The following is a 27265-nucleotide window of genomic DNA, read 5'->3' on the forward strand; positions in this document are numbered from 1 at the left end:
ACCATTTCTCGTACCCAATCATATCAGACCTGTTCATGAGGAGAGATAACAAGAACAACTCAAACAACACAAACTCATTTAAGCTGTTGCTGAGCCCCCAGTTAGAATAACCCCTGATAAACTGAACTCTAATTTATACACTGCCAGTTCTGTGACATTATGCAACCACAAACTTATGCCAGTTGTGTGGTTTTCCATACCAGTTGTGATGTGGACAGCACAGAGTGAAGTTCAGTGTGTTCTGTGGCTAACTAAATTCTAATCCGTGACCAAAGTGCTACCTGAATATTGGCATATTTATAATGAAGCGCCACCACATAGGAATAACATTACTCGGTGGGATAAGCAATTGAAGGAAACCTTCCATATTTGTGGACATGTTCATCGCCATAATGTCCGAATATGGGCTGCTGAACATCCTCATGCCTACTTTGAGTAGAATCGTAACACCTCCAAAGTGAACGTGTGGTGTGGCCTGGTGCATGATAAGGTGATAGGCTCATTTTTTATTTTTGCGGAGCGGTCTGTGACGGCAAATACGTATCTTGACAAGTTGGAATTGTATGCAGTGCCACAATTTCTAGAAGGTGTCATCTTTCAACAAGAGGGCGCTCCTCCACATTGCGCCAACATTATTTGTGAGTTTCTGGATAGAACATTCCCCTTGCGGTGGATAGGCAGTGGATCTGTCAAGCCATGGACACCACGATCCCTGGATCTGACGCCCTTAGACTTTTACTTTTGGAGTTATGTGAAGCAACACGTGTACATTGAACATATGAATGACATTAATCACTTAGAACAGAGAATCACAGACGTTATTCACTCTGTTACACCAGATGTCCTTACCCATGTGTGGCAAGAACTTCACTATCGTTTGGATGTGTGTAGGGCAACAAATGGAGCCCACACTGCACTTTATAGGTATGAAACAGGGAGAGCTTTTCTTTTATTTGGAGCAGATTTCACATTTCTGTTAATTTTTGTTGCTTTCCAGTGACTGGTCAAAAGTTCACCATGACTTTACGGACACACTGTATATAACTCTGATAAATTGTGAAAAAAGTGGCGGACTCTTTATTAGCCCATGTTACAATGTTTCAGATCCATAACATAACCATTCCCTGCTGTGGAACTGAAGTGTTGCCACATGGGATAATAAGAGTCCACCCTTCCCCCACTTGCTCAGGGCCCTGGCACTTGCGATACTTACTTCTTTTCGCTCCTCCGCTGTGGTGTTTTCCGTGTCTTCTTACTGTGACATTTCAGGTCAGAGGGTGTGATGATGTCACGTCTGTGCGCCCTCTGCTCTGAACAGTCACAATGCAGAGAGCCGGAAGATGTTGACGCTGAGGAGTCCGGAGCAGAGTTGCAGCCAGAGAGGAGAGGTGAGGATTTCATTTTTTTCATGTTTTGAGCAATATATGGGGCCCATCATATATTAGAGCATCATATAGGGCCCATCATACTCTGGAGCATTATATGGGGAACATTATGTATGGAGTATCATATTAGGCCCATTAAACTGAAGCATTATATGGCCCCCATTATATACTAGAGCATCATATGGGGACCATTATATATGGAGCATCATATGGGTCCCATTATATATGGAGCATCATATGGAGCCGATTATATAAGATCATTATATGGGGCCCATTCTGTTAGGAGCAATATAGAGGGCCCATCATATACTGGAGCATTATATGGGGCCCATCATATACACTGTATGGATCATTATATGGGGCCCGTTCTGTTTGAAATTTGGAGCAATATATGGGGCCCATCATATACTGGAGCATTATATGGGGCCCGACATATTCTGTATGGAGCATTATATGAGAACTATTCTGTATGGAGCATTGTATGGGGCCTATCATATACTGTATGGAGCATTATATGGGGCTCATTAGACTGATAAGAGCATTATATGCAGCTCATTATGTATGGAGCAAGATATGGAGCTAACTATACTGTGTAGAGTATTATATAGGGCTCATTATACTGTATGGATCAATATATGGGGCTCATTATTCTGTATGGAGCATTATATGGGGCTCATTATACTGCATGGAGCACTATGTGGTACCCATAATACTGTATGGCGCATTATATGTGGCTTATTATTCTGTATGGAGCAATATATGGGGCTCATTATTCTGCATGGAGCAATATATGGGGCTCATTGTACTGTAATGAGCACTATATGGTACCCATAATACTGTATGGAGCATTATATGGGGCTCATTATTCTGTATAGAGCAATATATGGAGCTCATTATTCTGTATGGAGCAATAAATGGGCTCATTATTCTGTATGGAGAGATATATGGGGCTCATTATTCTGTATGGAGGATTATACTGTTTGGTTTCTAACCTATTATACAACGTACAGTAGATATTACTCATGTAATGTGAAAAGTTAAATCTTTGACATTGTACTATCCTTATGTAAGCAGGTTGCGGGATGCAGTGACGGACAGGAGGCACAGCAAGGGTTAAGATGTTTAATAACCGGGGAATACTCCATGCAGGGAGGTAAAGGGTGAAAAAGTATAATAGGGTGTTGGGAGGTAAAGGGTTAAACAGGGGATTCAACAGTTTAGATGGCAAAGGATATTGTAAGTAGGAGAACGATGGTTCAGATAAGGGCTGTTCTTTCTTGTGAAGCACTTGTGTCAGGAGTTCCGCCAACTGTAACTCCCGCTGAGAACTCAATGGCGCTGGCAACGGCTGGCGCTGTGTCTTTTCCAGAAAAGTCCTGTGGGCATTAATGCCCCATCTTCTTGCGACAGTGGTCGGTCTCCGGTACCTTCCACTGCCCCTAGTCTATATGCTGCAGTCGCTAGCAAGGGTACGAGCCACAATACTGTATGAGCCCAACGTGGCTCTGCAACTATATTCCAGGTGAAGTCAGGTCACAAGTGTCTGGGCAAATATTCGCTATCAAAGCCAGGGCACAATGGTCAGTCTTGTATGCAGTCCCTCTTATGTGGCGCGTGTGCAGTACTCACGGACACTTAGCATGTGGCGCCTTTCTCCTGATTAGCCACCGGGCACACACTGCACGTCCCTCTCGCTCTCTGGTCCCCGGCCCGCTGCTGTCATCATGGCTGTTGTATGGACGCAGGCCTGTGCAATGCTGATACTCCCGGGATGGGAGCACTTCTCTTCCTAGCTGGTGCTGCGCACCCCTGGCTCTGCACCCTTTGCAACAGTCCGTTATTTCTTGATTACTGCAGGGCACACTGCTTCTCACCAAGCAGCAGTCCCTGTCCTTCTGGTCTGCTGCAGCACGGCCTGTCGCATCACAGGTACTCTGTGTCAGGACAGGGAGTGGAGTGGACCGCTCACCTGACTGCGCGCTGCCCTCAGTTTGCACCAAATTGCTCTGCTGCACGCGCTTCTTTTTCATCGTTTTCCACCCCCCTCGGCAGCAGCAAAGTGCCCCTCACCAGCGCTTCCCTCAGGCAGCAGGGGAACGTCTGCCTTACCAATACTTCCCCCGGGAACAGTGCATGCAGCCTCTCCAGTTCCGGACCTGGCACGTAGGTACCTGCTGTCCCTTCGTCCCCCTTACACTTACCGTATATACTCGAGTATAAGCCAAGATTTTCAGCCCAAATTTTTGGGCTGAAAGTGCCCCCCTCGGCTTATACTCGAGTCACGGTAGCGGTGGGGTCGGCGGGTGAGGGGGAGAGGGCGCTGAGGCATACTTACCTAGTCCCAGCGATCCTCGCGCTGTCCCTGCCGTCCCACGGGCTTCGGCGCTGCAGCTTCTTCCTCTCTTCAGTGGTCACGTGGGACCGCTCATTAGAAAAATGAATAGGCGGCTCCACCTCCCATAGGGGCGGAGCCGCCTATTCATTTCTCTAATCAGCTGTGTCGGTGACCGCTGATAGAGAAAGAAGCTGCGGCACCGAAGACAGCTGTGACAGGCGGGGACAGCGCGAAGATCGCCAGGACTAGGTGAGTATGTTATATTCACCTGTCCACGTTCCAGCCGCCGGGCGCCGCTCCATCTTCCCGGCGTCTATCTGCGCTCTGACTTTTCAGGTCAGAGGGCGCGATGACGCATATAGTGTGCGCGGCGCCCTCTGCCTGATCAGTCAGTGCAGAGAGACGCCGGGACCGGACGCTGGGAGCTGCAATCAGCGAGGTGAGTATGGCTTTTTTTTTTTATTGCAGCAGCAGCGGCCATGGCACAGACTTATACCGAGCATCTATGGGGCAATATGAGCGCAGCAGAGCACAGTATGGGGCAGATATGGGGATATATGAACGCAGCAGAGCACAGTATGGGGCATATATGGGGATATATGAACGCAGCAGAGCACAGTATGGGGCAGATATGGGGATATATGAACGCAGCAGAGCACAGTATGGGGCAGATATGGGGATATATGAACGCAGCAGAGCACAGTATGGGGCAGATATGGGGATATATGAACGCAGCAGAGCACAGTATGGGGCAGATATGGGGATATATGAATGCAGCAGAGCACAGTATGGGGCAGATATGGGGATATATGAACGCAGCAGAGCACAGTATGGGGCAGATATGGGGATATATGAACGCAGCAGAGCACAGTATGGGGCAGATATGGGGATATATGAACGCAGCAGAGCACAGTATGGGGCAGATATGGGGATATATGAACGCAGCTACTGATGTCTCAATTAATTTTACTTTTATTGGTATCTATTTTTATTTTTGAAATTCACCGGTAGTTGCTGCATTTCCACCCTAGGCTTATACTCGAGTCAATAAGTTTTCCCAGTTTTTTGTGGCAAAATTAGGGGGGTCGGCTTATACTCGTGTCGGCTTATACTCGAGTATATACGGTATATTTCTCTGCTGTATCTGTGCATTATGAATTTTGGTATATGTTAAAGGGGCACACTGAGACTCTTTCACATGGGGCCCACAAAAACCTGGAGCCGGCTCTATATGCACTGCACAGTACCACTTCACCTGTCTTGTTGTCGAAGAGGCAACATTGGACTTTTGGAGGGTCAATATTGGTTTAATATTTTCAATATTACTGTAGCCAAATAAAAATAAAATTTTGGAAAAGCTGTTTAAATGGATTATCCCAAGTAATCCACTCTCCTCTGGATATCGGATAACTTTTTAATTGTTGGAGATCCAGCTGATGGGACCCTTATGATCCTGAAAATCAGAGCTCTGTAGAGCACCAGGTAAATGCAGCTGTGGTCCATCATACGCACTGTGGCAGCATTCACATGGGGCTCTTCAAATATCTCCTTTTAGGAGAGTGAGGAGCACGACAAAGTAAAACAAAATTCACTGATCGAGTTGAGGACTGTTATAGTTTGAGGGCTGGTGGGGTTTGTGTGGCAGGGCTGCTTTTTGTCCCTGTCCGGCCCTGAACTTGTCGGACCACTTTGTTCTAATCATGTTAAGTTCTTTAGCGAAACCTACCTCTGCTTATAGGATATTCTTTATCTCTTTGTTTCACAATTTTCTCATTCTGGAATACGGTAAATGAAGCCTAATAGCTACTTTTTCAGAGAAAGGACTTTTAAGGACAATCTGTCCATTTCAGAAACGCATTAACCCAGTTTTACTAACCTTTGTTGATTTTCTTTTGTATGAAAGCACTCTTAATACTGTTATTTTAGTGACTTATATTTATTTTCTCAAGCAGAAAGATGGAAAATACTTCTAAAAAAAAGCTTTTATTGAAGTGAAATACTTCATGCAGAGTTTCACCACGAGAGGGGGTTAAAAGTACAATAGACAAATATAAAAAAAAACCTTGATATTTGTGCACTCGCAGTTGTCTAAGCACTTTATTTTTGGCACACATGATTAATACAAAAGGAAACATCTTTGACACACAAATACAAGTACCCACTTGTAGCAGCATGCCCACTCCACTGTACATCAAGGCAGTTGTGCCTAAGGCTACTGAGAAGCCGAGTTAAGAGTCTACGACTCAAGCCATGCTTTTTGCTTCCTGAAAGGGACAAGTAGCACAAGCCCACTGCGGAAGAGTATCCTACATCTGCCTCCTCCTTCAATAATCAGAGAACACACGCTTTGGGGCTTCAGAACTCAGTGTTAAGTAGTTTGTCGAATAGGAGAGAGCTGAATGAAAGTACATTTCAACGCTGTTACTTAACGGTGGACTAGAAAAGATAACGTACCTGAAGATGCTTGCACACATGATTCTGCTACCTGTTTTGACTACAGCAATGAACTTGGATATGCAAAATTATCACAGTGCGGTTCTGGATTCAAAAGGAAAATATAAAATGTTCTGGATGCACAAGGAAAACATAATCACTTTTCTTGTACAGGTTGAGACCCTGGGCTATGTTGGATTAGGTTTTTCTTCTAAAGGAGCTATGGCATCTTCTGACATAGTTATTGGAGGCATTGAAAGGGGCAAACCCTATTTACAGGTGTGTATACTGGCTTCAAAAAACTAACAAAAATTTGATGGGTTGCACGTTGGATAGTATACTAAATGAATGATTTAAGATGAGTTTATAAGAGTTAAATTGTGTCTTTTTTAGCTATTAAATGTAGTTCTCTAAAAGGTAAGAGGCTTATTTGATTTCAGTGGGGTGCCTGATCTAGAAACTAAAGCTTGTTGCACAGAGTGTGTATAGTGTTGTGTTCAATGAGTGAGATCTCAGGGATCACTACTTGCAGAATATAAAAATAATTGTGTGTGTGTGTATATATATATATATATATATATATATACACATATATATATACATATATATATATATATATATATATATGTATATGTATATATATATATACGTATATACTCAAGAGTCAGCAGCACAGCCTAATTATGTTCAAGACTCCAGGTAGTCTACAGGTTGTACATCCATTATGGTCAAAAATTGTGTAAGGATCCTTTATTCAACAACATGCACGGGCCAATAAAGGCATGAAGTCTTTCAGTGAGTTTCTCAAACATATTGGGCAACTATTTGAGATGAAAAAGTAAGTTAATTAGGAGCAGATAGCTGTCAAAAATATACAGTGAAAAATGATGGAAAAATCTAGAAAAATATTTAGAGAGTACACGGGGACAAAAAGTCACTTTCAAGCTTGGCCATGAAAAGACTTCCCATTGCTGTGCCAGTCTCCTGTAGATATATCTTGTTGTCAAATTCAAAGTAATTGTGGGTGAGGATGAATTTCATAAGTTTCACCGCAGAATCAGCATCCGTCCCTGTGTTTTCCAGGAAGAATTTGCAGGCATTTAATCCATCCTGGTGTGGGATATTAGAGTACAAAGATTCCACATCCATGGTGGCCAGGAAGGTTCCTTCTGGTAGAAGACCTATTGCTGCTAGTTTATACTATAGGTCAGTTGTGTCTGGGTGTATCCTTTACCAGTGGTTTAAGAATACCCTCTACCCATCCTGATACCTGCTCCCCACACATGAATTACCGTAATTGGTCTTCCTGGATTTCCAGATTTGTGGATTTTGGGAAGCATGTAGAATGTCCCTATTCTTGGATACCAACTTGTTTAGTTCCTTGTAATAGTCCTGTGTAGGATCCAACTGCAATTTTTTGCAGTAGCGTGTGTCTGTTTGCTTCCTTCATATAGTCTGATGTGTTCATAATGACTATTGCACCTCCGTTGTCAGCAGGTTTAATGATGATTTCTTTGTTGGTTTACAAAGACTGTATGGCCTTTCTCTCTTGGGCACTGATAGTATCTATGATGGTGGATTTTATCAATTTCCTGAAGGAGTCTATATATTTATCCAAATGAGGGTTGCGTCCAGGTGGAGGTGTCCAGTCTAACTTCTTCTTGGTTGCATGGATGTCGAATCTTTGTACTCTAATATCCCACACCAGGATGGATTAAATGAATGCAAATTCTTCCTGGAAAACACAGGGACTGATGCTGATTCTGTGGTGAAACTTATAAAATTCATCCTCACCCGCAATTTCTTTGAATTTGACAACAAGATATATCTACAGGAGACTGGCACAGCAATGGGAAGTCTTTTCATGGCCGAGCTTAAAAGATACTTTTTGTCCTCATGTACTCTCAGTTCTAAATATTTTGCTCTCTAATGGCTAACACGGTACCAAGATACATATCTTTCATGTATCAAAATCGAAAAAGTCTAGGAACTTACCATGCCTGTCAAAATTCTGGAGCCTCGCCACATAGGTGCTTCATAAATATGGCACATGGAAAGTTGGATAAAATATATTTACAGTACTAATCCAACTTTTTCCTGTAATTTTGAAAAATAAGAAGTATGAAACATCCACTCTCTTTTGCATTTACAGTGGGGAAAAAAAGTATTTAGTCAGTCAGCAATAGTGCAAGTTCCACCACTTAAAAAGATGAGAGGCGTCTGTAATTTACATCATAGGTAGACCTCAACTATGGGAGACAAACTGAGAAAAAAAAATCCAGAAAATCACATTGTCTGTTTTTTTAACATTTTATTTGCATATTATGGTGGAAAATAAGTATTTGGTCAGAAACAAAATTTCATCTCAATACTTTGTAATATATCCTTTGTTGGCAATGACAGAGGTCAAACGTTTTCTGTAAGTCTTCACAAGGTTGCCACACACTGTTGTTGGTATGTTGGCCCATTCCTCCATGCAGATCTCCTCTAGAGCAGTGATGTTTTTGGCTTTTCGCTTGGCAACACGGACTTTCAACTCCCTCCAAAGGTTTTCTATAGGGTTGAGATCTGGAGACTGGCTAGGCCACTCCAGGACCTTGAAATGCTTCTTACGAAGCCACTCCTTCGTTGCCCTGGCGGTGTGCTTTGGATCATTGTCATGTTGAAAGACCCAGCCACGTTTCATCTTCAATGCCCTTGCTGATGGAAGGAGGTTTGCACTCAAAATCTCACGATACATGGCCCCATTCATTCTTTCATGTACCCGGATCAGTCGTCCTGGCCCCTTTGCAGAGAAACAGCCCCAAAGCATGATGTTTCCACCACCATGCTTTACAGTAGGTATGGTGTTTGATGGATGCAACTCAGTATTCTTTTTCCTCCAAACACGACAAGTTGTGTTTCTACCAAACAGTTCCAGTTTGGTTTCATCAGACCATAGGACATTCTCCCAAAACTCCTCTGGATCATCCAAATGCTCTCTAGCAAACTTCAGACGGGCCCGGACATGTACTGGCTTAAGCAGTGGGACACGTCTGGCACTGCAGGATCTGAGTCCATGGTGGCGTAGTGTGTTACTTATGGTAGGCCTTGTTACATTGGTCCCAGCTCTCTGCAGTTCATTCACTAGGTCCCCCCGCCTGGTTCTGGGATTTTTGCTCACTGTTCTTGTGATCATTCTGACCCCACGGGGTGGGATTTTGCGTGGAGCCCCAGATCGAGGGAGATTATCAGTGGTCTTGTATGTCTTCCATTTTCTAATTATTGCTCCCACTGTTGATTTCTTCACTCCAAGCTGGTTGGCTATTGCAGATTCAGTCTTCCCAGCCTGGTGCAGGGCTACAATTTTGTTTCTGGTGTCCTTTGACAGCTCTTTGGTCTTCACCATAGTGGAGTTTGGAGTCAGACTGTTTGAGGGTGTGCACAGGTGTCTTTTTATACTGATAACAAGTTTAAACAGGTGCCATTACTACAGGTAATGAGTGGAGGAAAGAGGAGACTCTTAAAGAAGAAGTTACAGGTCTGTGAGAGCCAGAAATCTTGATTGTTTGTTTCTGACCAAATACTTATTTTCCACCATAATATGCAAAAAAAATGTTAAAAAAACAGACAATGTGATTTTCTGGATTTTTTTTTCCTCAGTTTGTCTCCCATAGTTGAGGTCTACCTATGATGTAAATTACAGACGCCTCTCATCTTTTTAAGTGGTGGAACTTGCACTATTGCTGACTGACTAAATACTTTTTTGCCCCACTGTATTTGTTAGTAAATCAACATTAAAACGACTTTTTTTATTTTTTACACTTTTATATTTGTATAATTTATATGTTAAATGGAATTCTTGATAATAGATTGTATGCTAGATTGGTAATGAGAGAGTGCTAAGACCCAGCTAACTCCGTCAGTACAATACAGTTAAAATTGTATAGTAAAAATGTATGCTTATTAGTATTTTCCTTTTCAGAGAGCTTCTTGACAAGCTTAGTATCATTGTGTGCATTGAAACTTGGAATTCAGCTTCTGATAGTACTCCTGATACATCGAACTCCTAAGTGGATTGTAATGTAATGAGAGTATTTGGTTTTGTCTTGTTGAACACATACCGTAATTGTTTTCTTTTCAATTTGGTATTCCACGGATGGTTACTAATATATTTTCCGTTAGCAGAGTTGAAACCAGTTACACAGCAGGTGGCATTTTGAGAATTCTATCATGTTTTTCCAAACAAGGTTCAGTCAAGCATATCCCAAAATTTAATGTTGAGTAGCATTTATAAAAGGGCTCAGTGGTATAATAAGTGTTATCTTAAAGTTAAGCTTTAAATAATTTTTCCCCACATTGTTTTTCTCTCCCCTTTCTCACTTTCCATCTTAGAATTTTATGGTTCATATCTTTATTTTATATGTACAACGAAACATCGGTACTATTGGGCATATTTTATAGCATTTTGAAAAAAATTATTGATTTTAATTAAAGGCTTGGTCTATTGGTATGTGATGTCTAACAAACTTTTGCTATACATTTTGACACTATGGTTTTTGTGATTTAATTTCATAACTCTTTGAAGTGGCATTTCTAAGCTAGTGTTCAATGTTTTACCAGCTTTTAAGTTTATTTTAAAATTATCCAACACCAATGCCACCTATATGGAAAGGTGACTGACCCTTTAGTAACCCAACTAACCCTGGGCATTCTTTACAATACCTACTCATGGGTGAAAAGGTTCTTCCTAAATAATTTGGTTCAATGGCTGCACCAAGAACTACAAAGCATGTCTGCATTCAAGAGTGTTATGACCTCTAGGATTCATATCATATCAGTAGAACATGCAACACATGTTAAATCTGTAGGTACTTTATTACTAAAATCGCAACCAATAGCAGAACAGAGGTTTTTTGTTCTCATGATGGGGAGAAAGGAGAGTTTGCCAATTTCGTATTCTCATTATAATCTATGGAAGATACAGAGACAGATGTTTAAGCACATAGAACATAATGGAGATTCAGGCTCTGATTCATTACTTGTTTATTTTGAAGTCACTTTCCTTTTTTGTCTTGTGGTAATAGTTACTGCTTTTGGCACCAAATTAATCGATTCATGAATTTGGAACAAAATCAAAAATGGGATTTGTTCCTGCCTTGAAATGTTTTTGCGACTTATGGTGCCAAATGTGACACCAAAATTTGTACAAGCTGTATCACAGTACTGGCATACTCAAAAGTAGCCGGGGTGGGGAACTGGAGTGGAATTGTGCCAAATTTTGGCACTAATCAACAAGACTCAGTTGATTAATCTGGCAAACACACCTGGAACTTCTATACTCCAGTCACAAAGCACAAAACAAAAAAAGTATATAAAATACTACCTATTGAACCCATTCTACACCCGGGTGGGAAGCATTTTTATTGGTACATTTTTGATTTTGAGAAGACACTGGGTCTGCAAATTCGCACACGCAGTGTCATCATCAATAAAATGGTGCTGGAGATCGCGGTATGTGCACACGCTGACTCCGGATTAATTTTATTGGAGTAGCAAACTACAAAAAAAAAGTAGGAAAGAGGAAGGCACCTCTGTTTAAAATTCTTCAAAGTTGATTTTCAAGAGTTTCTAGAATTTTTTTGTGCTAAACATGTGGAGTGTTTTAATCATTTGAAAATAAACTTTGAAGAATTTTAAACAGACGTAAGGGGGCGCCATGCCTCTTCCCCCTTAATGGTTGTTTAGTAAGTCATGCTGCTATGTATATTATATTTGGCTATGTGTTAGATATGTACATATTCCATGTTGCTGTATGTATATGTCAGTAGTGATAGGGTAAGTGTAGTACCCTAAATCTGACACTAGATGGGGCACAATATTATACATAATTATTTAGGGGGGCTGGCTGTGTTAAGAGGAAATTGTCTTCCTGTTTGTATTCAGTAGGGGCCTAGTGCCCGTGTTGGGCGGACATCTCCACAAGGTTAAGCAAGGTACCCAACCATTCAGAGTCCAGAGATGGACAGAAGTGCAGCTGAAGCAGCAGTGTTACCGCACCTTGAGGCAGGAGCTTGGGAAGCTGTCTTTGACCAGTACAACACAGGTTGCTCTCCATGTGACAGATCATCGGATGTGCTGAAGCCCTTCGTTCTGATGTGAAACGGACAAGGGAATCTCAGGTGTAGAGAGGCGATACGACCTCGTAATATACTGAAGGATGTAGGAGAAAGCATTGGGAGAGCAGAGAACATGGACTGTAGGGAACCTAATGCTGATGTTGTAACTGACAAGAATGTGCTGCATCAAGCAAAGAGTAAAGTTATTCGCTATAAGTCAGGCAACAATGCAAAACGATATGTTTGTAAAGGCAACAGCTCATCACCCTGAACACACCATCCCCACTGTCAAACATGGTGGTGGCAGCATCATGGTTTGGGTCTGCTTTTCTTCAGCAGGGACAGGGAAGATGGTTAAAATTGATGGGAAGATGGATGAAGCCAAATACAGGACCATTCTTGAAGAAAACCTGTTGGAGTCTGCAAAAGACCTGAGACTGGGACGGAGATTTGTCTTCCATCAAGACAATGATCCAAAACATAAAGCAAAATCTACAATGGAATGGTTCACAAATAAATGTATCCAGGTGTTAGAATGGCCAAGTCAAAGTCCAGACCTCAATCCAATTGAGAATCTGTGGAAAGAGCTGAAAACTCCTCTTCACAAACGATCTCCATCAAACCTCACTGAGCTCGAGCTGTTTGCCAAGGAAGAATGGGCAAGAATTTCAGTCTCTCGATGTACAAAACTGATAGAGACATACCTCATGCGACTTGCAGCTGTAATTGCAGCAAAAGGTGGCGCAACAAAGTATTAAGTTAAAGGGGTCAAGTAATATTGCACGCCTCACTTTTCAGTTTTTGAATTTCCATAAAAATTTAAAAATTTAACCAATACATATCGTTAAACTTCACAATTGTGCTCCACTTGTTGATTTTTCACCAAAAATTTACATGTGGTATCGTTATGTTTGAAGCATGATCTGTGGGAAAAGGTTGAAAATTTCCAGGGGGCAGAATACTTTTGCAAGGCACTGTAGATAAAAGAAAAGCCGGCAAATCAACTGCCTGCTGTTAGGTGTCGAGTTCCTGCCTCTGCAAAGGGGGAATCTGGAACCATCTCTGCTGTGGTCTCCCATTCTTCTCCAGCCGCAGTGGAGTCTGCTCAGCAGAGATGTCGGTCCCAGCATCTTGCTCAGTCTCACTCTGTGCATAGGGTTGCTGCTGCTTTTCCAGCTTCTGCCATTGAAGCCAGTGCTGGGCAGCGGCGAGCAGATGCTTCTGAGACTAAGTCCCACTTTGCACACACTGAGCATGCCCAGGGCAAGATCTCTCAGTGGAGATCTAGGGTCACATGCTCAGGTACTGCAGCGACTTCCATTGGTCCTTCTCACGGAAGGTCCTGTAGGTACTAGGACTAAGTTCTGCTTTGCACACTAAGCATGCCCAGGGCAAGATCTCTCAGTGGAGATCTAGGGTCACATGCTCAGGTACTGCAGCAATTCCATTGGTCCTTCTTTTGAAAGGTCCTATACGTGCTGCAGCTATTTAAGGCTCGCATGGCTGTACGGCCATGCGCTAGTGTACATTTGTAAACGTGTGTGTGTTGTGTGTGAAAGTCGCTCTTTAAATAACCCTCCCTATTGGATGACTGTTCGCGGAAGGTGTATGATTGCTATCTAGCGCCCGACTTATCAACAGCACGTTACACACTAATACAGCATCTAGTTGCTGTGTCCGCCAGTGCGACGCCGTGCGCTTTCACAGCGCTTTCCTGATCCAAGCCTGGGTGGTTAGTGGTGTCCGCCAGTGCGGCATCGCATGCACTCTCGTGCATTCCTTTGTTATTATTTTGGTTACGCTGACACCCCAGTTGCGGTGTCGACCGCAAGTAGTCTACACAGACTCAGATCCCATGTCTTAGGACTGAGCTCAGAGACTCCTTGCTTGTGCCCTTGTGTGCAGTACCGTGGCCCTGGGACTTAACAGGGTTCGCTTCCTTCACACAGGGTGAAGTTAACCCATGTGTATTCACATTGTACCGCCATATAGTCCGTCATTACTTGGCAGCAGGTTCCATCTCTGCACGGTGGACCCCGGGGTGCAAACGCACCTTATTCTACCTATCTTATTATTTGGTGCGTTCCGCTAGCCCTAGCCCTAACATTACACTAGCGCCAGGGTCTGGCTAGTAATGACGGACAAACAGCAATCCTTGCAGTACATCCAGCAGCTGGAGGGTAGGTTGGCGGCTCTCGAGCGCACAACCTCAGCTGTGGATGTAACCGCAGTTGCTGTTCAAGTTGCTAGCGTGGCTGCAGCAACCTTGTCCACTGCCACCCCTGTACCGACTCTATCACGCCTCCCGCTGCCAGAAAAATTTTCTGGTGATAGTAAGTCTTGTAGGGGTTTCGTGAGTCAGTGCTCTATACATCTCGAGCTTCTGGCCTCTCGTTTCCTTACAGAGCGGGCAAAGGAGTGGTTTATTGTGTCTCTCCTGTCAGACAGGGTGTTAGAGTGGGCTACGCCGCTGTGGGAGCGTGGCGATCATGTGGTGCAGAGTGCTTCGTTTTTCCTGAGCACTCTGAAACAGGTCTTTTTAGGACCTCGTGTCACCCATGATACGGCGCTCCAACTGTTGGCATTGACTCAGGGCTCGTCCTTGGTCAGCCATTTTGCCGTCCACTTCCGCACCCTAGCATCTGAGCTGGAGTGATCAGATAAAGCCCTAATTCCGATATTTTGGAGGGGGCTGGCTGACCATGTGAAGGATGCCCTGGCCACTAGGGAGATTCCCGCCACACTGGAGGAGTTAATATCTGTGTCCACTCGTATTCACCTCTGTTTTCACGAGCGGAGGTTAGAGCGAGCCCAGTGTAGGCAGAGGATTCGGCTGGCTCCCACCTTCGCCAAACCTTTGGAATCTCTAGTCCAGGCCCCTGAGTCACATGAGGCCATGGAAGTGTCACGAGCGGGATCTAAGTCTCGGACCGCTCGTGCACTCCAGGTTTGTCTTGTTTGCCAGCAGTCAGGACATCTTGCCACCAGATGTTCCCAGCGGTCGAGGAAACGTCAGCATCTAGTGGTAGTAGGTGGAGGTACACTAGACACGGCGACGTTTGCCTCCAAATTGTCCTTTAAGGGGACAATAACAATAGGCTCATTCACTCACTCGGTAGAGCTCTGCGTGGATTCTGGGGCGGAGGGCAATTTTATGTCTTCTACCTTCGCCCAACGTCACGCAATACCCCTGGTTATGCTAGCTCAACCAGTAACGGTACGAGTGGTGAATGGGTCGACACTGCCCTCACAGATAACACACCAGACCATCCCTTTTACTCTGTCCATGTCGCCATCCCATCAGGAGATTATATCTCTGCTCATCATTCCTGAGGGAATTGATGAGGTCCTGTTGGGAATACCTTGGCTGCGGTATCACTCTCCTCATATCGAGTGGTCCTCAGGCAGAATTCTGGGATGGGGTGAATCTTGTGGGGGTAGGTGTCAGAGGGAGTGCGTTCAGGTTGCTACTACAAAGGTACCCGCAGATTTATCCTCTCTCCCCAAGCAATATTGGTCTTATGCAGACATGTTCTCCAAAAAGGCGGCAGAGACCCTTCCGCCCCATCGCCCCTATGACTGTCCTATTGATCTCTTGCCTGGTGCTGAGCCTCCCCGGGGTCGAGTTTATCCGTTATCTCTCCCGGAGACGGAGGCAATGTCACAGTACATCCAGGAGAATCTGGCAAGAGGATTCATTAGGAAGTCAGTGTCACCTGCTGAATGGGGAATTGCGTCCATGCATAGACTACAGGGGTCTTAACGCCATCACCGTTAAGAATAAGTATCCTTTGCCCTTGATATCTGAGCTCTTTGATAGGCTTCGGGGAGCAAGGGTATTTGCTAAATTAGATCTACATGGTGCTTACAACCTGATTCGCATCCGTGAGGGGGACGAATGGAAGACGGCTTTTAACACCAGGGATGGGCACTATGAATATCTGGTGATGTCCTTCGGGCTCTGTAATGCCCCAGCCGTTTTCCAAGACTTTGTGAATGACATCTTCCGGGATATGCTCTCCACCTTGGTCGTAGTCTATCTGGATGATATTCTCATCTACTCTCCAGATATTGACTCCCACCGGAGAGATGTTTGCAAAATCTTCGACCTCCTACGGGCAAACTCCCTCTACGCCAATTTGGAGAAGTGTATGTTCGAGCAGGAGTCCTTACCATTCCTAGGCTATATCATCTCCGCCCAGGGATTGGCTATGGATCCTGCCAAACTACAGGCTGTGATGGACTGGCAGGAACCCCATTCTCTTAAAGCGGTGCAGCGCTTTATGGGGTTCATTAATTATTATCGCCAGTTCATTCCGCACTTCTCAACTTTGGTAGCTCCCTTGGCTGCCCTCACCTAGAAGGGGGCAAATCCCAAATTGTGGTCTGAGGAGGTCTCCAAGGCCTTTAACTCCATAACGTCACACTTTGCTAGCGCTCCCATCCTACATCGCTCTGATGTAGATAAGCCATTTATCATGGAGGTGGATGCCTCATCTGTTGGTGCTGGAGCAGTCCTCTTCCAAAAGGATGCTCAAGGTCGGAAGCATCCTTGCTTCTTCTTTTCTAAGACCTTCTCACCAGCAGAGAGGAATTATTCCATCGGGGACAGAGAGTTGCTAGCCATGAAGTTGGCTTTCTTGGAGTGGAGACATCTCTTGGAGGGAGCTCGTTTTCCCTTCCAAGTCTTCACAGATCATAAAAATTTGGTGTACCTGCAGACAGCCCAGTGGTTAAATTCTCGCCAGGCCAGATGGTCCTTGTTCTTCTCCCGGTTTCATTTCACCCTCCATTTTCTTTCTGGGGAGAAGAATATTTGGGCCGACACTCTCTCTCACTCCGTTGTGTCATCTGTGGAGCAGGAGGAGGAGTCTCGGCTTATTGTCCCTTCAGAGAGCCTGAGAACAGTGGCTCCAGTTTCGCTAGAGTCTGTGCCCCCAGGCAAGACTTTCGTTCCATCTAATTTGCGACCGGAGGTTCTCTCTTGGGCTCACTCGTCCATGGTGGGTGGACACTTTGGGACCAAGAGGACATCTGAGCTCTTGGCGAGGACGTACTGGTGGCCGCATATGGCTCGTGACGTCGCAGACTATGTTCGGGCATGTGTTTCCTGTGCCAAGAACAAGTCTCCTCGGCAATGGCCAGCTGGGTTGCTTTACCCCATGCCGGTGGCGGACAGGCCCTGGGAGATGATCGGGATGGATTTTGTGGTGGGCTTACACAAGTCTCGTAGCTGCACCATTATCTGGGTGATCCCCGACCATTTTTCCAAAATGGTGCACTTGGTGCTTCTTCCACGGCTGCCTTCTGCACGGGCTCTGGCTGTGTTGTTCATCAAGCATATCTTTCGCCTACATGGTATGCCAGACAAAATTGTCAGTGACCGGGATCCCCAGTTTGCGTCTCGATTCTGGAGAGAGCTTTGTCGTCTACTCAGTATTGAGTTGAATCTCTCTTTGGCATATCATCCCGAGACGAATGGGTTGGTAGAGAGGGCCAACCAGACCCTGGTCACATGTTTACGACATTTTGTTTCTGCCAGGCAGGATGACTGGGCATCCTTGCTACCGTGGGCAGAGTTTGCGTTTAACAACACCGTAGCCGACTCCACCGGTCAGACTTCATTCCTCCTAAATTACGCCCAGCATCCGCGTGTCCCTGTGCCCATGCCCATGTCTTCCGCCGCCATTTGGTGTCTTTATGTTTGAAGCATGATATGTGGGAAAATGTTAAAAAGTTCCAGGGGGGCTGAATACTTTTGCAAGGCATTGTATTTATTTAAGAAAATTATTTTTCTGGAAAAAAATAGCTTGGGCTCTAGCAAAATTTTTGTAACCAGCAGAGGGAAATCCGATAAAGGGGACCGATAATTAAAGCTTGGCTTGATGTCCTCTGACAATACAAAGGTGAAATCAACCCCCTCAACTATCACCCCACTTGCTACTGCTACAGTGCTAGAATTGGCGCATCTTAGAGATGCGTATTTTCGTGGGCAGCTGAGAGCTGATGTTATTAGCCTGGGGGGCTGTATACATGGCCCCTTCCTGGACTATTAATATCAGCCTGCAGCTGATTGCATAGCCTTCGCTTGTTATTAATTATAGTGAGACGTGGTAAAGGCTAAATATACAGTTGTGAGCTGATATTATTAGCCTGGGAATCTCCATTGGTATTATTACCTTCACAGGTTACAAACATCAGCTCCCAGCCGTTGGCTTTCCTTTTGCTGGTTACAAAAATTTGTCGGCATTCTACTTCATTTTTTTCAGAAAAATAATCTTTTATTAATTAAATACATGTACAGTAAGCTGCATACACACTGCACTAATTGTATTTGTCACTCACATCTATATACTGTATCTATCTATTCTATATATATATTTACTGTACTTTACTGTATATAATCCATCTTTTCTATCCTGGAGGCTCCTGCAGTGATTTTACAGTACAAGGCACATGAATTGCCGATTTTTCTTATATCTATCTGTCTATGCGAGATAATTACACACATATATATATATATATATATATATATATATACACAGTACAGACCAAAAGTTTGGACACACCTTTTCATTTAAAGATTTTTCTGTATTTTCATGACTATGAAAATTGTACATTCACACCGAAGGCATCAAAACTGTGAACTAACACATGTGGAACAGGGTTGAGTGAAACAGATCGGCACTTTTCAAAAGTCGCCGACTTTTAGCAAAGTCGGGTTTTGCTATTAATATCTGCCCTCAGTCACTTGCTTTACCATTCTGGCGGAAAAAATTGCGCGGGAGCCCACGCCAATTTTTTCAGCGATTTAACCCTTAAATTGCAGAAAGCTATTAAATTTATGGGTTAAAGGCAATTTAAGGGTTAAATCGCTAAAAAAATTGGTGTGTGCTCCCGCGCAATATTCTCCGCCAGAGTAGTAAAGCCAGTGACTGAGGGCAGATATTAATAGCCTAGAGAGGGTCCACGGTTTTTGGCCCCCCCTGGCTAAAAACATCTGCCCCCAGCCACCCCAGAAAAGGCACATCTGGAAGATGCGTCTATTCTGGCACTTGGCCACTCTCTTCCCATTCCCGTGTAGCGGTGGGATATGGGGTAATGAAGGGTTAATGTCACCTTGCTATTGTAAGGTGACATTAAGCCAGATTAATAATGGAGAGGCGTCAATTCTGACACCTATCCATTATTAATCCAATTGTCAGAAAGGGTTAAAAAAACACACACATCATTAAAAAGTATTTTAATGAAATAAACACACAGGTTGTTTTAATATTTTATTGCTCTCTCAATCCACCTGAAGACTCTCGCTCTGTAACAAATTAAAAATAATAAACCAACAATATACATACCTTCCGATGATCTGTCACGTCCCATGCTGTAAATCCATCTGAAGGGGTTAAAATATTTTACAGCCAGGAGCTCTGCTAATGCAGCTGTGCTCGTGGCTGTAAACCCCCAGCGAATGAAGGTAGTGTAGGTCAATGACCTGTAATTACCTTCATTTGCGGTGATGCACCCCCTGCTGGATGTCCCTCGAGCGTGGGAAAAGTTCCCAGGCTCGAGGTCATATGAGGACATCCAGCAGGGGGCGCATCACCGAGGAATACGCAGCGCTGTTAGAGAGAAAAGCTGGCAATTCAGTGCGGTGTACAGTAAAATCACACTGACAGCTTACAGTAGAATAGGTAGAATAAATGTGTACACATAGAATAGGTATATATATATATATATATATATATATATATGTCATTGAGACACATATATGTATATATATTATTATTTCATCCAGTGCGATATAGCAGAAAGCCGGTAATTCAATTACCGGCTTTTGCTTTCTCCTTCCTAAACCCGACATGATATGAGACCTGGTTTACATACAGTAAACCATCTCATATCCCCAATTTTTTTGCATATTCCACACTAGGGTTGAGCGACCCTGACTTTTTTAGAGTCGAGTCGGGTTTCGCGAAACCCGACTATCTCAAAAGTCGAGTCGAGTGGAATCGGCCGATTATCGCGAAAAGTCGGGGTCGACCGAAACACGAAACCCAATGCAAGTCAATGGGGGAGCATAGTCGGCAGTGAGTGGAGGCCAGGAAAACATGTACAGAGCCCATTTTAATGGCAAAAACATCCATTCTTGTTACTGAAGCTTGTCAATCTTAATTTAGCTTATAATAATAGTAAGGCATTTGAAATTGGGGGTCATTTGGCTAAAGTTGTGGGGGGTAGGGCTGGTTCAAGTAATTAGTGGGCCCAGTAAATCTGGACCACGTCACGGCAGTGGAGCAGGAAGAGGTAAGTATTTCAACTTTGCAAGTGCTGTGATCCTGAGCAAGCAGGGGGGGCCCACTCGTTGGCATTGGCACTGGCACAGGGCCCCTCAAAGTACAGCGGTGTGTTTGCACGGCGGGGGCGCCTCCCACCGGCAGCAACACTTTTGCGTACTATGAGGGGCCCTGTGCCAGTGACGTCGCCAACTAGTATTCCTCCCCCCACCTGATGATGGAATCTGCACCTTCCTCTTTGTCCCCGTGTAAGGTGGTATGGTATGCGGGAAGGGGGACCTGACTTTCAGCAGGGTCACAATCTTGCAGTGTAGCGTGGAATGTTGCGTTATGGGTCAATGTACCAGCAGACTCATCTACCACTGGCTGGGCAATGGGCAGGATGAGGGGGAAACAGATATGGGCCCAAAGAATAAAGTGGGCTAAATGCAGTTCAAAATTGGTAACAGGACTAACCAGGGGGCATTGTTTTGTTCAGTGGAGGACAACTGGAATGAGAGGCTGACACAGAGAGTAGGCCCAAATCAGTAAGTAGTCTAAATGCAGTTCAAAATTGGCAACAGTAGTAAACATGCGGCACAGCTTTGTTCACTGTAGGAGAACAGCAAGGAGCGGCAGACACAGATAGAAGGCCCCAACCCAACTAGTAGGCCCACTGCAGTTTTAAAATTCCGATAGGCTGAAAACCAGATAATTGTAGGTCATTTTTTGTAAAGAGGACAGCTGTATTGAGTGGCGCAGCCAGACACTACAAGTAGGCCTTAAACCACAAAGTTGGCTCGACGCTGGTTTAAAAAAGGTTACATGGGTACACGTTCTGCATTGTTGTGCTCAGTGGAGGACAATTGGAAGGAGGGACCGCTGAAAGACTTTGTAGGCGTAAAATTACAAAATAGGCTCTATGCAGCTTCGATTATGTGGCAACCTGGAGAACACCTTGGAGCGGCAGACACCGTCTCTACGACCCAGACCCAACTTGTAGGCCTAATGTAGTGTTGTTTTCAACAACTACTTAAGAAGAGTTAGAAGATCGAAGCAATGGAGAGGCAACCTGGGGAACACCTTGGAGTGGAAGACACCGTCTCTACAACCCAGACCCAATTTGTAGGCCTAATGCAGTGTTGTTTTCAACAACTACTAAACAAGAGCTTTAAGATTGAAGCAATGGAGAGGCAACCTGGGGAACACCTTGGAGCGGAAGACACCGTCTCTACAACCCAGACCCAACTTGTAGGCCGAATGCAGTGTTGTTTTCAACAACTACTAAACAAGAGCTTTAAGATTGAAGCTATGGAGAGTAAACCTGGGGAACACCTTGGAGCGGAAGACACCGTCTCTACAACCCAGACCCAACTTGTAGGCCTAATGCAGTGTTGTTTTCAACAACTACTAAACAAGAGCTTTAAGATTGAAGCAATGGAGAGCCAACCTGGGGAACACCTTGGAGTGGAAGACACCGTCTCTACACCCCAGACCCAACTTGTAGGTCGAATACAGTGTTGTTTTCAACAACTACTAAACAAGAGCTTTAAGATTGAAGCAATGGAGAGGCAACCTGGGGAACACCTTGGAGTGGAAGACACCGTCTCTACAACCCAGACCCAACTTGTAGGCCTAATGCAGTGTTGTTTTTAACAACTACTTAAGAAGAGCTAAAAGATCGAAGCAATGGAGAGGAAACCTGGAGAACACCTTGGAGTGGAAGACACCGTCTCTACAACCCAGACCCAACTTGTAGGCCTAATGCAGTGTTGTTTTCAACAACTACTAAACGAGAGCCAGAAGATCGAAGCAATGGAGTGGCAACCTGGGGAACACCTTGGAGTGGAACACACCGTCTCTACACCCCAGACCCAACTTGTAGGCCGAATGCAGTGTTGTTTTCAACAACTACTAAACAAGAGCTTTAAGATTGAAGCAATGGAGAGGCAACCTGGGGAACACCTTGGAGTGGAAGACACCGTCTCTACAACCCAGACCCAACTTGTAGGCCTAATGCAGCGTTGTTTTCAACAACTACTTAGGAAGAGCTAGAAGATCGAAGCAATGGAGAGGAAACCTGGAGAACAACTTGAAGTGAAAGACACCGTCTCTACAACCCAGACCCAACTTGTAGGCCTAATGCAGTGTTGTTTTCAACAACTACTAAACGAGAGCCAGAAGATCGAAGCAATGGAGAGGAAACCTGGGGAACACCTTGGAGTGGAAGACACCGTCTCTACACCCCAGACCCAACTTGTAGGCCTAATGCAGTGTTGTTTTCAACAACTACTAAACGAGAGCCAGAAGATCGAAGCCTCGGAGAGGAAACCTGGGGAGCACCTTGGAGCGGAAGACACCGTCTCTACAACCCAGACCCAACTTGTGGGCCGAATGCAGTGTTGTTTTCAACAACTACTAAACAAGAGCTTTAAGATTGAAGCTATGGAGAGGAAACCTGGGGAACACCTTGGAGCGGAAGACACCGTCTCTACAACCCAGACCCAACTTGTAGGCCTAATGCAGTGTTGTTTTCAACAACTACTAAACAAGAGCTTTAAGATTGAAGCAATGGAGAGGCAACCTGGTGAACACCTTGGAGTGGAAGACACCGTCTCTACACTCCAGACCCAACTTGTAGGCCGAATGCAGTGTTGTTTTCAACAACTACTAAACAAGAGCTTTAAGATTGAAGCAATGGAGAGGCAACCTGGGGAACACCTTGGAGTGGAAGACACCGTCTCTACAACCCAGACCCAACTTGTAGGCCTAATGCAGTGTTGTTTTTAACAACTACTTAAGAAGAGCTAAAAGATCGAAGCAATGGAGAGGAAACCTGGAGAACACCTTGGAGTTTAAGACACCGTCTCTACAACCCAGACCCAACTTGTAGGCCTAATGCAGTGTTGTTTTCAACAACTACTAAACAAGAGCTTTAAGATTGAAGCAATGGAGAGGCAACCTGGGGAACACCTTGGAGTGGAAGACACCGTCTCTACAACCCAGACCCAACTTGTAGGCCTAATGCAGCGTTGTTTTCAACAACTACTTAGGAAGAGCTAGAAGATCGAAGCAATGCAGAGGAAACCTGGAGAACAACTTGAAGTGAAAGACACCGTCTCTACAACCCAGACCCGACTTGTAGGCCTAATGCAGTGTTGTTTTCAACAACTACTAAACGAGAGCCAGAAGATCGAAGCAATGGAGAGGAAACCTGGGGAACACCTTGGAGTGGAAGACACCGTCTCTACACCCCAGACCCAACTTGTAGGCCTAATGCAGTGTTGTTTTCAACAACTACTAAACGAGAGCCAGAAGATCGAAGCCTCGGAGAGGAAACCTGGGGAGCACCTTGGAGCGGAAGACACCGTCTCTACAACCCAGACCCAACTTGTGGGCCGAATGCAGTGTTGTTTTCAACAACTACTAAACAAGAGCTTTAAGATTGAAGCTATGGAGAGGAAACCTGGGGAACACCTTGGAGCGGAAGACACCGTCTCTACAACCCAGACCCAACTTGTAGGCCTAATGCAGTGTTGTTTTCAACAACTACTAAACAAGAGCTTTAAGATTGAAGCAATGGAGAGGCAACCTGGTGAACACCTTGGAGTGGAAGACACCGTCTCTACACTCCAGACCCAACTTGTAGGCCGAATGCAGTGTTGTTTTCAACAACTACTAAACAAGAGCTTTAAGATTGAAGCAATGGAGAGGCAACCTGGGGAACACCTTGGAGTGGAAGACACCGTCTCTACAACCCAGACCCAACTTGTAGGCCTAATGCAGTGTTGTTTTTAACAACTACTTAAGAAGAGCTAAAAGATCGAAGCAATGGAGAGGAAACCTGGAGAACACCGTGGAGTTTAAGACACCGTCTCTACAACCCAGACCCAACTTGTAGGCCTAATGCAGTGTTGTTTTCAACAACTACTAAACGAGAGCTAGAAGCTCGAAGCTATGGAGAGGAAACCTGGGGAACACCTTGGAATGGAAGACACCGTCTCTACAACCCAGACCCAACTTGTAGGCCTAATGCAGTGTTGTTTTCAACAACTACTAAACAAGAGCTTTAAGATTGAAGCTATGGAGAGGAAACCTGGGGAACACCTTGGAGCGGAAGACACCGTCTCTACAACCCAGACCCAACTTGTAGGCCTAATGCAGTGTAGTTTTCAACAACTACTAAACGAGAGCTTTAAGATTGAAGCAATGGAGAGGAAACCTGGAGAACACCTTGGAGCGGAAGACACCGTCTCTACAACCCAGACCCAACTTGTAGGCCTAATGCAGTGTTGTTTTCAACAACTACTAAACGAGAGCTTTAAGATTGAAGCAATGGAGAGGAAACCTGGAGAACACCTTGGAGCGGAAGACACCGTCTCTACAACCCAGACCCAACTTGTAGGCCTAATGCAGTGTTATTTTCAACAACTACTAAATAAGAGCTTTAAGATTGAAGCTTTGGAGAGGAAACCTGGGCAACACCTTGGAGTGGAAGACACCGTCTCTACAACCCAGACCCAACTTTTAGGCCTAATGCTGTGTTGTTTTCAACAACTACTAAACGAGAGCTAGAAGCTCGAAGCTATGGAGAGGAAACCTGGGGAACACCTTGGAGTGGAAGACACCGTCTCTACAACCCAGACCCAACTTGAAGGCCTAATGCAGTGTTGTTTTCAACAACTACTAAACAAGAGCTTTAAGATTTAAGCAATGGAGAGGAAACCTGGAGAACACCTTGGAGCGGAAGACACCCTCTCTACAACCCAGACCCAACTTGTAGGCATAATGCAGTGTTGTTTTCAACAACTACTAAACAAGAGCTTTAAGATTGAAGCTATGGAGAGGAAACCTGGGGAACACCTTGGAGTGGAACAAACCGTCTCTACAACACAGACCCAACTTGTAGGCCTAATGCTGTGTTGTTTTCAACAACTACTAAACGAGAGCTAGAAGCTCGAAGCTATGGAGAGGAAACCTGGGGAACACCTTGGAGCGGAAGACACCGTCTCTACAACACATACCCAACTTGTAGGCCTAATGCAGTGTTGTTTTCAACAACTACTAAACGAGAGCTTTAAGATTGAAGCAATGGAGAGGAAACCTGGAGAACACCTTGGAGTGGAAGACACCGTCTCTACAACCCAGACCCAACTTGTAGGCCTAATGCAGTGTTGTTTTCAACAACTACTAAACGAGAGCTTTAAGATTGAAGCTATGGAGAGGAAACCTGGGGAACACCTTGGAATGGAAGACACCGTCTCTACAACCCAGACCCAACTTGTAGGCCTAATGCTGTGTTGTTTTCAACAACTACTAAACGAGAGCTAGAAGCTAGAAGCTCGAAGCTATGGAGAGGAAACCTGGGGAACACCTTGAAGCGGAAGATACCGTCTCTACAACCCAGACCCAACTTGTAGGCCTAATGCAGTGTTGTTTTCAACAACTACTAAACGAGAGCTAGAAGCTTGAAGCTATGGAGAGGAAACCTGGGGAACACCTTGGAGCGGAAGATACCGTCTCTACAACCCAGACCCAACTTGTAGGCCTAATGCAGTGTTGTTTTCAACAACCACTAAACGAGAGCTAGAAGCTCGAAGCTATGGAGAGGAAACCTGGGGAACACCTTGGAGCGGAAGACACCGTCTTTACAACCCAGACCCAACTTGTAGGCCTAATGCAGTGTTGTGTTCAACAACTACTAAACGAGAGCTTTAAGATTGAAGCAATGGAGAGGAAACCTGGAGAACACCTTGGAGCGGAAGACACCGTCTCTACAACCCAGACCCAACTTGTAGGCCTAATGCAGTGTTGTTTTCAACAACTACTAAACGAGAGCTTTAAGATTGAAGCAATGGAGAAGAAACCTGGAGAACACCTTGGAGCGGAAGACACCGTCTCTACAACCCAGACCCAACTTGTAGGCCTAATGCAGTGTTGTTTTCAACAACTACTAAAAGAGAGCTAGAAGCTCGAAGCTATGGAGAGGAAACCTGGGGAACACCTTGGAGCGGCAGACACCGTTAGTAGGCCCTACCGAAGTAGTAGTCGCAATGCAGTTTTCAAATTCCTATAGGCTGAAAACCAGACTATTGACGCTCAGCTTTTTTAAAAGGAGGACAGCTGTATTGAGTGGCGCAGACAAACACAGGTAGTAGGCCTTAAACACAAAATTTGGCTCAATGCAGTTTAAAAAAGGTTACAGGGGTACACAGGCAGCATTGGTCTCTTCAGTGGAGGACAATTTCAATTATGGACCGCAGACAGAGTTTGTACGCCTACTAATAAAAAAAGGATGCTCTATGCAATTTAAAATAGGTTCCAGGGGTACACGGGCAGCAGTGTTCTGGTCAGTGGAGGACTAGTGGAAGGAGGGACCGCAGACAGGCTTAGTAGGCCTAACATAACAAAATTAGGCTGTAGGCACTTTCAAATAGGTTTCAGGGGTCCACGGCCAGCAGTGGTCTGGTCAGTGGAGGACTAGTGGAATGAAAGACCGCAGACAGGCTTAGTAGGCCTAACATAACAAAATTAGGCTGTAGGCACTTTCAAATATGTTCCAGGGGTACACGGGCAGCAGTGGTCTGGTCAGTGGAGGACTAGTGGAAGGAGAGACCGCAGACAGGCATAGTAGGCCTAACATATCAAAATTAGGCTGTAGGCACTTTCAAATAGGTTCCAGGGGTACACGGGCAGCAGTGGTCTGGTCAGTGGAGGAATAGTGGAAGGAGGGACCGCAGACAG

The 27265-nt window shown here is 44.8% G+C and overlaps 1 protein-coding gene across 2 annotated transcripts in view; it reads left to right on the forward strand.

The window, feature by feature from the left end:
* Positions 1–5903: 5903 nt before the first annotated feature.
* MOXD1 (monooxygenase DBH like 1) overlaps positions 5904–27265 on the forward strand; it is a 240462-nt gene continuing 219100 nt past the window's right edge. The window contains exon 1 of one of the 2 annotated variants that reach the window (XM_069726006.1): positions 5904–6432. In XM_069726006.1, coding sequence (XP_069582107.1) covers positions 6181–6432 — 252 coding nt within the window. In that variant the 5' untranslated portion in view covers positions 5904–6180. The remainder of the gene's footprint in view (positions 6433–27265) is intronic. The other variant, XM_069726007.1, reaches the window with a different exon arrangement.

This window comes from Ranitomeya imitator, chromosome 5 (assembly GCF_032444005.1).
Source record: "Ranitomeya imitator isolate aRanImi1 chromosome 5, aRanImi1.pri, whole genome shotgun sequence".
NCBI lineage: Eukaryota > Metazoa > Chordata > Amphibia > Anura > Dendrobatidae > Ranitomeya > Ranitomeya imitator.